The following is a 17,522-nucleotide window of genomic DNA, read 5'->3' on the forward strand; positions in this document are numbered from 1 at the left end:
GCAGCCAATGAATGTTCTGCTTTCACTTTGGTGTTTCTCTCTCTCTCTCCCCCTCCCTCTGCCTTCCTCTCTCTCTAAAATGCAATAAAAATATTTTTTAAAATAAAAATTAAAACTTATTTCACACAGAAATGTGTGTTCAAATATTTATAGTGCTTTTATTCCTAATCACCTGTAACTGGAAACAACCCAAATTCCCTTTGATCTGTGAACAGATAATGCCTGTGGGACATCCATGCAATAAAATACTTCTCAGCAATAGAAATTAACTACAATATATACAAAAACATGAATAAACTTCCAGTGCATTATGCTAAAGGAAAGAATCCAGACTCAAAAGACTACACATAGCATATATATGACATTCTGGAAAAGTAGTTGTCAAGGGCTGAGATTAGGGAAAGGTGCTAAATTCAATGAACACAAGAATTTTAAGGGGTGATAGAACACTTCTACCTTTCAATTGTGGTAGTAGTTATGCAACTGCACACAACTGTCAATATTCACCAAGGGGGTCATTTCACTCTATGTAAATTATAGCTCCATAAAAAGATTGCTAAAAATTTTATTTCTTCCAAAAATATATTCAAGGTAAAATTTCAAAATCATCACTTAAGAGTCTAGAAATAAAAAGTACAAATTCCAAACCAATAAAAGAAAGTATATAGATTGAGAAAGAAAATAACCCCATTTTTAGAAGGGCAAAAAAGGAGAAAAAATACCAATAATTACAATATAGGTAAGGCAACTGGGTCTGAACCCACATATTAAAAACAAAATAAAGTCAGACTGGATTAAAAACAAAGTCCAGCTATATACTATTTGTAAAAGATACACCTAAGCATAAGTACACAGAAAGGTTGAAAGTAAACAGATGAGAAAAGATATATTAGATAAATATTAACCAAAAGAAACTTGGATAGCAATTATATTTGTATAGACTGTAAGACGAAAAGCCTAACAAGGGAAATAGAGGCTCACTACCTAATATCAGGTTTAATTCATCAGCAGGTATAGCAAGATAAACAATATACAGTAATATATACATATAGTTGGTACACTTAATAAAATAATCTCAAAGGATACTAAGCAAATGATGACTGAATTACATAGGGAAATGAACAAATCCACTATTTTAGCTTTGACATAAATATCTTAATTATTACAAAGAAAAAGTGTCAAAAGTTTCTAAAGATACAGAAAATTGGATCATAAAACTAACAAATTTGATCTAATGGAAAAATATATAGACCTGTGCCCAACAGTGAGAGAAACAATATTTTTTTTTAGATACACTAAAATATTTACAAGAATTGATCACATACAGGCCATAAAGCAACAGTCAAAACATGTCAAAGAAATGGTTCATACAGGCTACCGTAACTGCCTGTAATGCAATTAAGGTTAAAGCTAACAATAAAAGAGCTAAATTTAAAATCACATGTGTATGAATATTTTAAATAATGGATGAGTCAAAGAAGATATGTTAACTTATATTAAAAATACTTAGGCAAGCCCTGGCTGGTTTGGCTCAGCGGTAAGAGCGTTGGCCTGTGGTCCTGAGAGGCCCGGGTCCGGTTTCCGCTAAGGGCATGTGCCTCAATTGCAGTTTGTCCCCAGCCCTGGTTGGGTTGTGCAGTGGCAGCCACTCGATGTGTCCCTTTCACGTCGATGTTTCTCTCTCTCTCTCTCTCTCCCTCCCACTCTATCTGAACAAAAAAATGGAAAAATGTCCTTGCGTGAGGATAAAAAAATAATAATAATACTTAGGCAAAAACAGTAGTAAATATAAATCTCAATAAATCATATATACACCTTAAAAGATAGAAAAGGGAAAATACATAATAAATTCAACTAAAACAAAATGAAGGAAAGCAGAAACAAACCAGTTTTTTAAAATAAAAGCCAACATTAAGAAGTCACTGAAAAAAACCTAACTGGCAAGGCCCTGAGGAGACTGTCAGAAAGAAAAATAAAAGGTACAAATAACTAATCTTAAAAATAAAAAGGAGGTAATATAGCTATATATAGAACAGAGTCTAAAACTGTATCAAGAAAATATTATGAACATTTTTATGCAAATAACTTTGAAAAGTTAAAAAGCTGACAAATTCTAATAGTACAGATACAGTCCAACAAAATGGACTCATTAACAATTAGAAAGCCTTAATAGTTCTTATAAATACAAATCCTATTAAATAAATACAAATCCTATCTCAATAGATAAAGCAAGCATTTAATAAAAGTCAGCATTTGACTAAGGATTAACAAAGTAGGAATAAAACTTCTAAAACAAAAAAAAATTTTTAACAAAAAATACAGAGCAAATGTCATTCTTAACGGAAAAATATTAAAAGCATTCCCTTTAAAATTGGGAACAGAAACATGCCCAGTATTAATGCTTCTATTCAACACTGTACTGAACACCTTAGTCAATTCATTAAAATAAGAAATAAAATATATAATAATTTGAAAGGAAAATACAAAATTGTCACTATTAGCAGATGAAATTATTACCTGCATACAAAACCTAAAAGAACTTGCAGACAAATTTTAAGAAAGAATGAAAATTTAGCCAAACAGACTTACTATAAAACCAATTTTTCAAAAAATTGTATTTGTATTACCACAAGAGCAAATAAGCTGAAGAGGCAACTTTTAAAATAAAAAAGACGTGGTTTATAATTGGACAAAACCTTATAAAGTACCTAGAAACAGAACCAACAAAAGATATGCTTGACCAGTGTGCAGGAGGTTATAAAATTTTATTCAAAAACATTAAATAAGATCTAAATAAATGGAGAGAATGCACAAATTCAGATAGGAAGACTCAATATAATTAAGATGTAAATTCTTCCTAAATTAATTCAGACATTCAATACAATTCTGAAGTCACATCTTTTATGAAAGGTAACAAGCTCTTTCTTATGTATGAGGAAGATCTAAGACACCCGAAGTGCCAAGACAATGCAAAAGAAACATGTAAGGGAAATTCCCAAACCAGATATCAAGTCTTAATATAAAGCCATGATAATAATTATGATGATGTAGTAATTAGTATAGGGTTAGACATATTGACTATTGGATATACAGAGGATCCTAGAAACAGACCTAAACATGGCTGATATATGAGAGGTTACTTTGCTGATCAGTGAGAAAGGGAAAATTCTTCATTAAATGGTGTTCAGACAATTAGTTCATAGGAAAAAAACATTAGATCCCTCCCAAAATTAGAACCTTCATACCATATTAAAAATCAATTCCAAATGAATGAAAAAATTAACTATGAAGAGCAAACCTTTACAAAACTTTTAGGAGGTAATATAGGAAAATGTATTCCTGACCTGGGGTAGGGCAAGATTTATTTAACAAGACATAATGTGCACTAACTATGAAAGGTTTTAAAATTCAACTATAATAAAAATATCTACTCTATCCATTAAAAGATACCAATAAAGAAAACAAAAAGAAAAGCTACAGACTGGAAGACATTCATAATACAAAAAAAAGACAAAAGTTAAGAACCCCTACAAATCAATAAAAAAAACAAATATTCCAAGTGAAAATGAGCAAAATACATCAATAGCAGTGTCACAGAAAAAAAACATGGCCAATAAACATATGAAAAGATGTTCAATATTATTAGCAAATATGGATATACAAATTAAAAGTATAACTAGAAATTATTTCATGGGCATAATATTATATCTGACAATATTAAGTGTTAAAAAGAAGAAAAATGGAAACTATATTACTTTGGGGAGTTTATTTTAGCACAACCACTTTGTAAAACACTATGGCATTACCTAATAAAGCAATGGATGTATAGCCCTCTACAACCCAACAATTATACCATTAGGAACGCAATAGGACACATGCACAAGAATGTTCATGGCTGCATTGTTTATAGCAGAAAAAAAAAATGGTGGGTAGAGGGAACTAAGAATCTACCATAGAATGAATAAATTACAGTATATTTATATATCAGAATACAACACAATAGCCCTGGCTGGTGTGGCTCAGTTGTTCGGGCACTGTCCAGTGCACTAGGAGGTTCCGGTTCGATTCCAGGTCAAGGGCACATGCCCAGGTTGGGGGCTTGATCCCCAGTAGGGTCATGCAGGAGGCAGCCAATGGATGTTGTACTCTCACATCGATGTTTCTCTTGCTCTCTTTCCCTCTCCCTTCTTCTCTCTCTAAAAAGCAATAAACTATTCTTAAAAAAAAAAAAAGAATACAACACAACAATGAAAACAAACTATAATTACATGCACACATGAATATGGCTGAATCACAAAAACATAAAGCTGAAAAAATGCTAGTCATAGAAAATTATAGTCAGTATATCAATGTATATAAAGGTTAAAAAAACCATAACAGATACATATATAAAAACCCAGTATCTGGCTCATCAATACCTGTTAAATGACTAAAAGAAAAGTAAAGAAATAGCTAACACAACATTCAGGACAGTAATAACTTCTGGGAGAAGAGATGAAGATGTAATCATGAAAAGGAACAGAGGAAACTTAAAATGTACAGAAGGTTTACCAACAAGATGTGAGATTGTGCCTATTTCCCAATAATCTCACCAAAAGTTATTTGACAAAACTTTTCAAATTCTTCCAAACTGATAGGTGAAAACTAAGTATACTTTCAATTTGCATTGTTATTATGCATAAGGTTACCAACTTTCTGTATTTTATAGCTATTTGTGTATCCTCTTATATGAACTATTAACATGCTCTGCACTAGATATTTTCTCACTTACTTATTTAACACATAAATAAGTACTCTGGCTATGAATGACAGATTTTCAAAATGCTGTTTTAAAAAGGTACTGAAAATGTTAGATAATAGGTATATAGTTATTCATTTTATTATTTCCTTTTAAAATTTATGCTGTTGTCCGGCCGATGTGGCTCAGCGGTTCAGTGTTGACCCATGCACCAAGAGGTCACCAGTTCAATTCTTGGTCAGGACACATGCCCAGGTTGTGGGCCCGATCCCCAGTGGGGGGGGGGCAGGCAGGAGGTGGCCAATCGATGTTCTCTCTCATTGATGTTTCTATCTCTCTCCCTTCTCACTTCCTCTCTAAAATCAATAAAGGAAATGTTTGCTGTTAATCTTTTATATATTTCATGAATAAAACATTTTACAAGTAAAAGAATTTATTGCCACAGTCCATTTTATTTTAAGAGAGATAAGTAATTCTTGGAAAAAACCTAAATTTTTCACAATTATTGAAGTGTTTTTTTTTTTAATGAACTGGGACATCAATGCCTGAGGACAACTCTTTCAACCATATGTCAGAAAAAGTATTGCCCAATAAATTAGAACATGAATTCTAAATTATTTAAAATAACTGTGAGCCCTGGCCGGTTTGGCTCAGTGGTTAGAGCGTCAGCCTATGGTCCAGAGAGACCAGGGTTTGGTTCCTGCTAAGGGTACGTACCTCGGCTGCAGTTTGTCCCCGGCTCTGGTTGGGTTGTGCGGGAGCCAACCACTCGATGTATCCCTTTCACGTCGATGTTTCTCTCTCTCTCTCTCTCTCTCTCTCTCCCTCCCACTCTATCTGAACAAAAAATGGAAAAATGTCCTCGGGTAAGAATTAAAAATAATAAAATAAAATATAAAATAAAATAAATAAAATAAAATAAAATAACTGTGAGATCTGTTCTTACACCTTTTCTTCCATAAAATTAATACACTTTAGATTTTTCTTTTAAGTGACTTAAGAGAACACTTCCAATTTACTGGACTAGCAATGTCTGTAGTTTTTAAATTGGCCTTTTTATCCTAATTCCTCAAATACCCTACCCTTCATACACATTCCTTAAATCTCAAAATAGAACTTCTAAAAATTAGCTTATTGAACCAAGTTAATCAAAATCATTATCAAAACTTCAGTATCTGTGTTTCAGAGATAGACAAGGAAACAGAAAAAAAAAGGCACTCCTTTTACCAGTTTCAAGACAAAATGGAATAAAACAAAAACAAAATGGAATCTCAGAGGCAGTTCACTCTCACTGCTTTGTTTACATATATCAGTGCTATTTTAAATACTCCATTCCACTCCCTCCCCCCCCCCTTTTTTTTTTAATCCTCACCCGAGGACATTTTTCCATTTTTTGTTCAGGTAGAGTGGGAGGGAGAGAGGAACAGAGAGAGAGAGAGAAACATCGATGTGAAAGGAACACATCGAGTGGCTGCTACCCACACGACTGACCAGAGCCGGGGACAAACCGCAACCGAGGTACATGCCCTTAGCAGGAACCGAACCCGGGTCTCTCAGGACCGCAGGCCGACGCTCTAACCGCTGAGCCAAACCGGCCAGGGCTCCCTCCCCTTTTTTAACACAAAGTACCATTATGTGGCTATTAAAACTAATTAAGAAATTATTTCAAGTTTTACCTTCCTAAGAATATAAAGCTACCATTCATTCAGAACATTTTATTCCCTCAACTGCTTTATAAAACCAGTCCTGTTTTGCCCAGCCAGTGTGGCTCAGTGGTTAAGCGTTGACCCATGTATCAAGAGATCTCCAGTTCGATTCCCAGTCAGGGCACATGCCCAGGTTGTGAGCCAAATCCCCAGTGGGGGACATGCAGGAGGCACCTGATGGATGTTCTCTCTCATCGATGTTCCTATCTCTCCTCTCCCTCTCCCTTCCTCTCTCTCTAAAATCAATAAAGAAAAAAAAAATTAAAAAACAACAACAACCAATCCTATTTTTATCCCCTTTAGCTTTTGAAAGAAGGCAGAAAGGGCTCTGGTTTTCTTTCACTTCTAAAAGGTCTTTGCTCTTCTATACTAAATCACCTGTACAAAAAGTGGCACTGCCAGAAAAACAGACTCTCACAGAAAAGGGCAGCATACAGGTACTTACCATAGAACAAGCTAAACTTTAATGAAAAGGAATTTATCTATAGGCATGAACAAAGCTGAGTTAAAGTTGGCAAGGCAGGCTGGTGCCTCATCTAAAAGACTAGAGGTCTAAGAAGAGGTTTTATTAACTGTGAATCAGTAGACTAAAGGCACTAGGATCAAAGGCCAGACAAAGAGAGTATAGTAGTCCCCCCTTATTACAGTTTCAGTGACATGCTGGTCAACCAAGGTCCAAAATTATGAAATGGAAATTGTAGAAATAATTCCTAAGTTTTAAATTGGACGCCATTCTCTAAGTAGTGTGATGCAATCTCGTGCCATCCTGTCCAGATCATGAATCATCCCTTTGTCCAGTGTATCCAAGGTAGGTGTATGCACTACTTGCCTGTTAATAGCAACTGTAGACGTATCATAGTGCTTGTGTTCAAGTAACCCTTATTTCACTTAAAAATGGTCCAACACACACAAGTTGTGCTCTTTGCAATTCACTTGCCCAAGAGAAGCCATAAAGTGCTTCCTTCCATAACTTTTATTGCAGTACAGTTGTTCTATTTTACTATTAGTTGTTAATTTCTTACTGTGCCAATTTATAAATTAAACTTTATCACAGGTATGCATGTATAGGACAAAACAGTAATATACAGAGTTTGGTATTATCACTGGTTTCAGGCATCCATTGAGGGGGTCTTGGAACGTATCCCCCATGAATAAGGGCTACTGTAATTTAGAAGACTAACATTTTAACCAGTAAAATAGAATGAAGGACTAAGAAGATAACAGATATTCAGAATGATTCATTCAGGTGATACTTAATATAAATTTTCTGGGAATATGTCTATATGTGAGATAGCATGAAACAGAGTTATGAACAGTAAGATATGTAATATGTGCCTTTTCAAGAATGCTAAATGCAGTACAAAGGGTAAGTCCACTGGGTTCAATAGTAAATTAGTCATTTATCACTAATGTGTTCTCTACTGATATTAGAAGGAGGAAAACGTCTGTTCTGATAGATGTTAAAAGAAACAATGATTATTTCAGAGACAAAAATAATTTATTATAATAAGTATAAAGGTGTGAATTTCATACTTTGTGAATCTAAGATTATAAAAATGACAACCATTCCATAATTATTTTTAGTAAGAAACAGACCTGCCTCCACTCCAACTCTAAATGAATGATTGTTTCAACTATTTTATAAAAGTAAAATATAGCATATATAGAATTAGGTAAAATATCCCAAAACAGTTAAATTTTACATGACTTAGGTTAATTCTCAGGAAAATATTTTTCCACTTCATACCTAATTTTAAAAATAAAAATAAAAAATGCTATAGAGAAACTGAAAACTAAGACTTAACCATTCATATAATTATCTAATTTACAAAGGGTTAACTGTATAAGGAAGTCTAATGCCATTTCTGTCATTTCAACCAATAATGTCAGCATTCCTTTTCACTCTCATTCAAGTTTCTTTTTTAATGCTCCATTATATACCATAAGCAAATGCAAACAAAAAATGTTCATGGACACTCAAATAGTCTTTGAAGGAAAACAAAATACATAAAAGTGTATACTTTATATGGCTTTGATTAATGTTCATTCCTCAAGAACATAGAATCAAATGTTTAACCAATACAGTACATCTGTATTTAGTCCTCTGAATTAAAAAAAAAAAACCCTCTTATGCTATGTTCGATATTTATAGAAATTGAATATAACTTTCACTCCAAATTAACTGAGGTAAGATTATCAGTGGAGCATGCATTTTGGATTAATATATTTTATTTAGAATAATTGTACTCACTAGGTATAGTTCATTTTTACTGTTACAATGTTTTCCCTCTTATAATCATACAATATGTCAATGCTATTTTATCTACTCTATCAATAGCTGGCATGGGATATTCCAGCTAAGGTTAAGGTTTACTCTATTAAGTCATTCTTTAAAAAAAAGACAACAGAAAAATACTAGTGTTAATTTGAAAAGCCTCTTATAAGAAATTTTAGTTTCAGAGAAAATTAAAGGTAAAATATAAAAACAAAACAAAACATTCCCCCACAAAAGTCTGTTAAAGTGATGGCAGCATGTTAAAATGCTAAAGCTCAATTCAATACCAAAGAACCAGTTTTCTTTCAAGAGAAAGTATAGTCACATTTTCATAATTACGCTAAAACCTGACCTATATTGTAACTTAAATTCGTCTTTAAAACGCTCAGAATACCTCAATACTGAATGTTAATGCTACATTAAAAAAAAAAAAAAATCACTCACCTTTCAAACCTAGAGTTTGTAGCTGGAAGAGCCGACCAAGTTCATAAGGCAAAACCCGTAACAGATTGTTATTTAAAAGCAATTCCCTGTTTTAAAAAAATATATATTGTTTTAGTTAAATTTATCAAGCTTTATTAATATCTACAATTATTTTCTTACCCTTCCCTCTGACACACTATGAGTGATGTATACATTCAAGGCTATCTAAAATTGTTTATCTAAAATTGTTGTGTAATATTAAAGTACTACAAAATGTGTAACTGCCATAAACTGTTAATAGTATTTCTGTAACTTACTCATTCTCTAGCACAGATTATTAAAGATGTAGGAACTGTATATCATTTTCAGTTCCTATTGAAACTGGGGGGCTAAATCAACCCCCTTTTTTCTCTCAGAATGATAGACATTCTTAGGATCCAAAGACAGTAGATATCCCTGAACCTAGTCTAATTCATAGGAAAAAGTAAATTTTTTTTACAAAGTCCAGGATTTAACTATAGTTAATAGCCAATCACCTGTTATCAATTGGGGGGTGGAGGTTAATCTTCACCCCAGGATATTTTTTCCATGGAGGCAGGGAGGGAGGGAGAGAGGAAGAGAGAGAAACATCGATGTGAGACACATCGATTGCTGCCCCTGACTGAGGCTGGGGATTGAACCTGCAACCCAGGTATGTGCCCTTGACCAGAAATCGAACTCGAGATTCTTAAGTGTGTGGGCAGATGCTCTAGCCGCTGAGCCACACTGGCCAGGGCTCACCTGCATCAATTTTTATAACTGATTACAACTACAATCACGTCAAGATACTATGATGAACAATTACTGACACAGAACATAAATATTAAAAATAAAAGATAGAAGCCCTGGCCAGTAGGTCAGTTGGTTAGAGTATTGTCCCAATATGCCAAGGCTACAGGTTCAATCCCCGGTAAGGGCACATGTAAGAATCAACCAATGAATGCATAAATAAGTGGAACAACAAATCAATGTTTCTTTCTTTCTCTCTCTCTCTCTCTCTAAAAAAAAACAATAAATGAAATTTTAAAGTAAAAGTCAAAAAATAAAACATCAGGATAGTATATATGACAGCATAGATAAGATCTGAGTTTATGATTGTAAAATTTTGCAAAGGCGATAGAAAAATAAACAGATCTTTTACTTTTTACTAAAACTTATTTTTAAAAAACAGAAAACAAAAACATATAGTAAGAGGATGGCAAGAAATGAGTTTAAAACAATTATATTTAATTTTAAATATATGACAAAAAAATTTTTAATTACTACCAGCATATAAGCAATACAGAAAACTAATCCTTGTTTGTATGAGGACTATTTATCACAAGGTCTTAAGATTTCTACAAAATTCTCTCCTATTAAGAAATTCTTAAAGAACCCTGAAGGACTAGAAATAAATCCATTTATGTTTTAAGATTTCCTTAAAGAGTCATAATATATGAGTATGCTATAAAACAGAGATATGTTCCTAAAAGTATTATTAATAAGAACATATTTTCCCAATTATTTCTGATTAGTCTTATGATCATACACTTGAGCCCAAAGACAGACTTAGTGTTGCAGTTCCACCCTACCTCAAGTCCATTAAAAGAACTTGGCAATACAAGTACCCTTCTACCCAGAAACCTCCAAAATGTAAAGGAAAGAAAAGAAACATTCAAGGAGGTCAACTCAAGCACTATGCTTAAACAATTGGAAACATATATGGAAATCCTATTGTAAGATAAGTAACATCCCATAATTTTCTTGTTTGGTAAATTTAGACTTCCATAGAGTGAGTCATATCTATAATATTCACTCACCTGAGAGACACCATGTTTCCTAGTTCTGCTGGTAAACTTCTGAGTTTATTGGATGACAGATCCAGGTAAACCAGATTATGAAGCTTGGCAATATCAGGTGGAATGCGACTAAGGTAATTGTCATTTAGGTGCAGTGCTGTCAAGTGTGTCAATGACCAAAGTGATGTACTTAAGCTCCGCACTCTACCTAAAAGACAAAATATTGAAGCATTCAACTCTAGGCCCAAAACAAAGACTAAACTACAAGAACTAAAAAGTGGTAGAAGAGCCTGAAAATATATAGTTAGTGTATCTTTGACACTTTAATTTTGTATTTAATTCCATTTGACTGCTTCCAAACACACTTGGCCCTTCTTTAATTTCAGGCCCCTTTCACATGACAACCATTCTTTCTCACAGACCTTCCATATATTAAATGAGATGTGGAATAATGAGAAGACGCTTGGAATCTGGGTGATCATTGGTCTCAAGGAGAAAGACTGGGTTTAATTGAGCTTTTGCGTTAGAACAATCACAATTTTTTTTTTTTTTTTTTTGAGTCATAGTCCTAACAAAAGTATTTCTCATATACTCCATAAAAATTAACAGTGGTTTCTCCATACCTAGGGTCTGGATTAGTCTACAAACTTAAATAGACAAAAGTAATTACTATGATATAGAACCAACCTTAGTCACCAGGAAAACCATTTTATCCCTAAAAGAGACATCTTCCCTAGCTTTCTATTAATTATACATTAACGCTGGTTTAATATTTCCACTAAGTAAACATACGTAAGGGAATAGTCACACATTAAGTTTTACAAATCAGTCTGTATCTTATAGCTATGGTGGAACACATACAGAAAGTCAGAAGACATGGTCCAGATCCACAATTTTTCCCATTTATTAGCTACATAAGCCTGGGCAAATCACCTAGCCTCAGCTTCTACAAAATGTGGTATTATCTTAATAATTTATATGAAGATTATTTTATAAACTCTACAAAAGTAAAATGGTATTTTAATTACATATCATTTTTCAAACAATTGATTTTGATTTAAAAAGCAGTGGAAGATGGAACAAAATCTCAAAAGGGAAATGTTACTTTTCATATAGCTAATGAGCAGTAAATTCAAACTTAGATTTTCGTGTCCAGGGTTCTTTCTACCACAGGTTCTTTCATGCTATCTATACTCAGGCTTAAAATGCCAACTAGGATTTTGAGTTTTAATAGGAAAACAAAGTTTTCAAGAGAGACATATTTCAGTTTTACCCAGGGTTTAATGGAGTGGTTCTCAATCAGTTGCAATTTTGCTCCCCAAGGGACTTTGGCAATCTGGAGACACTGTTGGTTGTCAAAACTAGAGGAATGTTACTGGTATCTAGTGAGTAGAAGCCAGGAATGCTGCTAAACATCCTACAGTGCACAACAACAGCCCCCAATCACAAAGGATTATCTGGCCATAAGTGTAGGCAGTGCCAACTTGAGAAACCCTAGGTTAAACTAATAGGATTTGCTCATTCGTTCACCTATCACTTATCCATCCAGTTACCTTTTCAGCTACATGTACAGGTAATTCTTCTATTGACACTATACTATGGGTTTAACTCTTCCAAGCCTATGGGGGAAAAACTACATTTTATATTTATTTATATGTGTGTGTGTATAAAATCTGTATTGTATCACTTCATAAAAGAAAAATAGAACTCATATTCTAGTTTTAATAAAATTTTAACTCTGTAATAATTTTAGATATACAGAAAAGATAACAAGATAATACTGAGTTCCTGTATACCCCTCATCCAATCTTCCCTAATATTAGCATCTTATATTACCATGGTACATTGTCAAAACTAGGAACTAATATTGATACATTATTACTAACTAATTTAATTTGATTTCAGCCATTTTTACACTTTTGTGTTCCAAGATTCAATTCAAGATACCATTTTGCATTTAGTCATTCTGTCTCCTTAGTCTCTTCTGGTCTATGACAGTTTCTCAGTCTTTCCCTGTTTTTCTCACCTTGACAATTTTGAGGACTACTAATTAGGTATTTTGTAGAAGTCCTTCAGTTGAGTTTGTCTCATGTTTCTCACTATTAGACTGGGGTATGAGTTTCTGGAAATCATATTCAATTTTACCAAATCTTAACTATATAAAGACATTTAACACAGTTATCACATTTGTTGGAATAAACAGATAGCTTCTAGATTTCCTACTCTGCCAAGACTGGGAGATGGCCAAGATTTCAATTTGTAAAAATAATTACAATAGTGAAAACAAAATCTATTATATCAAAAAACCTCATTTTACTTAGAAACTAAACTCCCAATGTCTTCAATTCCAGATGCTAACTCTGGCTCAAGGTACTAATCTCAAAAGAAAGGATATGAACAAATATACTTAATTATAGATAAAAAAAAAAAAAAGATAAATTAAACATTAGTATCTCAGTGTATATTTTCTTGATTAGTGCATCTAATTAAAAATGTACAACAAATAAATAAATATAAGAATACCCAACTCTTGTTCATTATTGCTATTATACCCTGAATGAAAGGTACAGATTCCACTCACCCGAGATTTCTAATTCTGCCCAGTGAGATTTTTTCCCATTGGCTACCTCCTCTGCTGACATGATGGTATAAATTTTGCGAGGATCTGGAGGATCATATTTTTCCTTTGGCATCCCTATTAGTCTGTATAAAAAAAAAAAAAAATCATTAGTCTTACAGGAAAAAAGGCCCTTGCCAGCCTAATTCTTACAGAAAAAAAGCTCTTGCCAGGCTAAGTCGTTTTGTACTACAAATTCTCACCAGAAGAAAAATATCACAGCAGTATGCTAGGCTCTTGTAGGAATTCAGTAAAAGGTACATAGGGAAAAATTCAAACAAGAAATAACACTGGACTTCAGAGTGAACATTATGTTTGCTCCCCAAACATTCATTCCACCCATTCCCCTTCATTTAGATGCCCTGCTTTCCAAGAAAGACTGAATTCTACACCAGTTTTCTGAATGGATTCTTACTAGACTAAGAGAATAGAGGTAATCCTATCATCCTTGCCTCAGGGATATTCAGATATCCCATATCTAAGATAATCAGCACATTACATTCCCATAGTCACATAGATTAATTCAGAAGTATCTAACAATCATGAGGCTTAACACTCATATGTTTATGGGAGAAGCAGGTCCCTCTCCTGCTGATCATAAATGAAGGAAAACATAGCCCAAATTGCTGTTGGCAGCCATTCAACAACTATAAGGGAAGCCAGCCATAGAAGCTGGAGTCTAGAAAATAGAGAAAAGCCAGCTTCCTCACCAATCCATACCTGTATCACTCCCAAACAGTTTTGGTTTTTTTTTGGATACGCAAGCCAATAGATTTCACTTATTGTCTGAACTAGTTTGAGTTGTGTGTTCTGTTACTTGCAATCAAAAGCTTACTAATTAGGATGATCATATATCTTGGTTTGCATGGGCCAGTCCTGGTTTATATCTGTTGTTCTTAGATAATTATTAATATCAGTCCTTTTCACTCTCAATTTGAACACCGAGTTAAATCACCACACTAATTGAAATGAGTATCATACAGTCTTCATGTAATTAACACAATAATCACTGAACTATCAAAAGTGATGATCAACTAGACATAAAACTCCTCTAGTGTGCATGTATGAAATAGATGACAAATGGCCCTAAAAACACCCATTCCAGGGATCCAATACCAAAATTACCACTTGGTAATTGGTAGGGGAAAAAAACCCCAGCTCAGATCTAACAAGAATAGTAAATAACGAAGTCCTGAACCTAATTAAACTCTCACATGCTATTAGTAAGTTGCCTCACAGTATTTATAGTTGATTCTTTGTTCATACTTTAACATACAAAAACACATACACACCAAAACCAAGTGTCTAAATCTGGGAGTGTTCTTAAGTAGAGCTCAGAATTTATATCTCCATAGAAGAGTTACTTTCAGGTGGTCTGAAATTTGTTACACATAGAGAAAAAAAATTACAGGTATTAAATTATGTTTCAAGAAATAAAAGCTATCTTACAAGTGTACAAAGTTTCCCGTACCATAATTTAATTTGGCTATTTTAATCAGCAGATCCCACTAGATGGTATGTTTCTTTTTTGTTGTTAAAATTTTTTTCCTTTAGTTTTTATTATTATTATTATTATTATTTTTAATCCTCATCCAAGGAGATATATATATATTTTTTTATATTAATCTTCAGGCAGTGTGGGGGAGAGAGAGAAAGAGAGAGAAAGAGAGAGAGAGAGAGAGAGAGAGAGAGAGAGAGAAACATCAATGTGAGAGAGACACTTCGATTGGTTGCTACCCACACAACCCCAACCAGGGGTGGGACAAACCACAATCAAGGTATGTGCCCTTGGCTGGAATCGAACCTGGGACTCCCTGATCTGCAGGCCCATGCTCTAATGACTGAGCCAAACTGGCCAGAGGTCCTTTATTGATTTTGGAGAGAGAGGAAGTGAGAGGGAGAAAGAGATAGAAGCATCAATGAGAGAGAACACTGTCTGTCTCCTGCATGCCCCTCATGGGGATTTGGCCCACACCCTGGGCATGTGTCCTGACTGAGAATCAAACCAGTGACCGCTTGGTGCATGGATTGATGCCAACCACTGAACCACATCGGCTGGGCTAGATGATATGTTTCTATTTTTTTAAATTTTTAAACTTATCTTTATTGTTGAATGTATTACAGATGTTCCTCCGTTTTCCCCTATTAAGCCCCTCCTCCCTGCCCCTGCCTTTCCCCAAACTGTTGTTTGTGTCCATTGGTTATGCATATATGCATATAAGTTCTTTGGTTTATTTCTTCCCACCCACCCCACCCCCCTTCCCTTTGAGGTTTGTCAGTCTAACCACCAATTTGTACTGCTTAATCCCTTCACCCTTTTTCATACATTCCCCCAACCCTCCTATCTGGCAACCAACAAAACCTTCGCTGTATTCATGAGAATGTTTCTGTTCTGCTTGCTCATTTTGTTCATAGATTCAATCATCGATAGATATGTATTTATTGCCATTTTATTGTTCATATATTTGATCTTCTTCTTCAAGAAGACCCTTCAACATTTCATATACTAGTTTGGTGGTGATGAACTCCTTTAGCTTTTTCTTGTCTGGGAAACTATATGTCCATCAATTCTAAATGATAGCTTTGCAGAATAGAGTAATCTTGGTTGTAGGTTCTTGCTTTTCATCACTCTGAATATTTCTTGCCACTCCCTTCTGGCCTGCAAAGTTTCTTTTGAAAAATCAGCTGACAGTCTTATGGGAACTCCCTTGTAGGTACTAACTGCTTTTCTCTTGCTGCTTTTAAGATTCTCTCTGTCTTGAACCTTTTGCATTTTGATGATGATGTGTCTTGATGTGGGCCTCTTAGGGTTCATCTTGTTTGGGACTCTCTGTGCTTCCTGGACTTCACCAAGTTAGGAAAGTTTCCTGTCATTTTTTCAAATAGGTCTTCAATTTCTTGTGTGCTCTCTTCTCTTTCTGGCACCCTATGATGCGAACGTTGGCATGCTTGAAGTTGTCCCAAAGTTTCCTTACACTATCCTCGTTTTTTTGGACTTTTTTTTTTTTTTTTTTTTTGCTGTTCTGATTGGGTGTTTTTTGCTTCCTTATATTCCAAACCAATAGTTTGCTTCTTGGCTTTACCTACTCTACTATTGAATCTCTGTAAATTATTCTTTACTTCAGTTAGTCTCTCCTTCATTTCTGACTGGTTCTTTTTTATGCTCTTGAGGTCTTCACTGAGTTCACCGAAGTTCTCACTAAGTTCACTTATTCTTATAAGCACTGTTTTGAACTCTGTATCTGTTAGACTGCTTATCTCCATTTCATTTATTTCTTTTCCTGGAGTTTTGTTCTGTTCTTTCACTTGGGACATGTTTCTTTGTCTCCTCATTTTGGCAGCCTCCCTGTGTTTGTTTTTATGTATTAGGTAGAGTTGCTATGTCTCCCGGGCTTCCGAGGGTGGCCTATTGTAGTAGGTGTCCTGTAGGGTCCAGTGGCACAGCCTCCCTGGTCTCCCAGCTGGGCCCTCAAGATGCATCCCTCATGTGGACTTTAGACCCTGCTGTTGTAATTGAGTTCTGATTGTTGTTGGCACATCAATGAGAGGGTTTTACGTAGGCTGATCAGCGGCAAGAACTGGCTGTGCCCACTGTCCACCAACCTCTGACTAGTTTGGATGATTAGCTGTGCAGGAAAGAGCCCACCACCCAGAGCAAGACTTACTTCAGCAAGGCTCTGGTACCCACTGAGTCCATTCCTTGAGTGTGTCACTTCTGGAGGTGGGTGGGTGGTGGTGCTTCTCAGTGTTCTGGGTGAGCTGGCTCTGGGACAAGGTCAGCCACTGCCTGTGTTCTAACCGGGGCCACCAGGCAGAAGCTATAAAGCAGTCTGCAGATGACTGCTACTTGTGCTGGGCTTGGAGGAGCTCAGGCAAAGCCAAGTTGTGAACCAAGGCTGGCTGCTTCTAGTGCTGGGTCTGGGGCCACTTAACGAGAGGTATAGGG

The 17,522-nt window shown here is 34.8% G+C and overlaps 1 protein-coding gene across 8 annotated transcripts in view; it reads right to left on the reverse strand.

Annotated features, from left to right (window-relative positions):
- Positions 1–17,522, reverse strand: part of CNOT6L (CCR4-NOT transcription complex subunit 6 like) — a 103,174-nt gene that overhangs the window by 54,327 nt on the left and 31,325 nt on the right. For 5 of the 8 annotated variants that reach the window (XM_036251583.1, XM_036251568.1, XM_036251562.1 and 2 more), the window contains 3 exons: positions 13,541–13,662; positions 10,981–11,167; positions 9,164–9,249 (listed from right to left, as the gene is read on the reverse strand). In XM_036251583.1, coding sequence (XP_036107476.1) covers positions 9,164–9,249; positions 10,981–11,167; positions 13,541–13,652 — 385 coding nt within the window. In that variant the 5' untranslated portion in view covers positions 13,653–13,662. Of the gene's footprint in view, positions 1–9,163; positions 9,250–10,980; positions 11,168–13,540; positions 13,663–14,864; positions 14,952–17,522 lie in introns of those variants that run through there. The other 3 variants (XM_036251573.1, XM_036251572.1, XM_036251593.1) reach the window with 3 other exon arrangements.

Source organism: Molossus molossus, unplaced genomic scaffold (assembly GCF_014108415.1).
Source record: "Molossus molossus isolate mMolMol1 unplaced genomic scaffold, mMolMol1.p scaffold_m16_p_1, whole genome shotgun sequence".
In the NCBI taxonomy this organism is placed as follows: domain Eukaryota; kingdom Metazoa; phylum Chordata; class Mammalia; order Chiroptera; family Molossidae; genus Molossus; species Molossus molossus.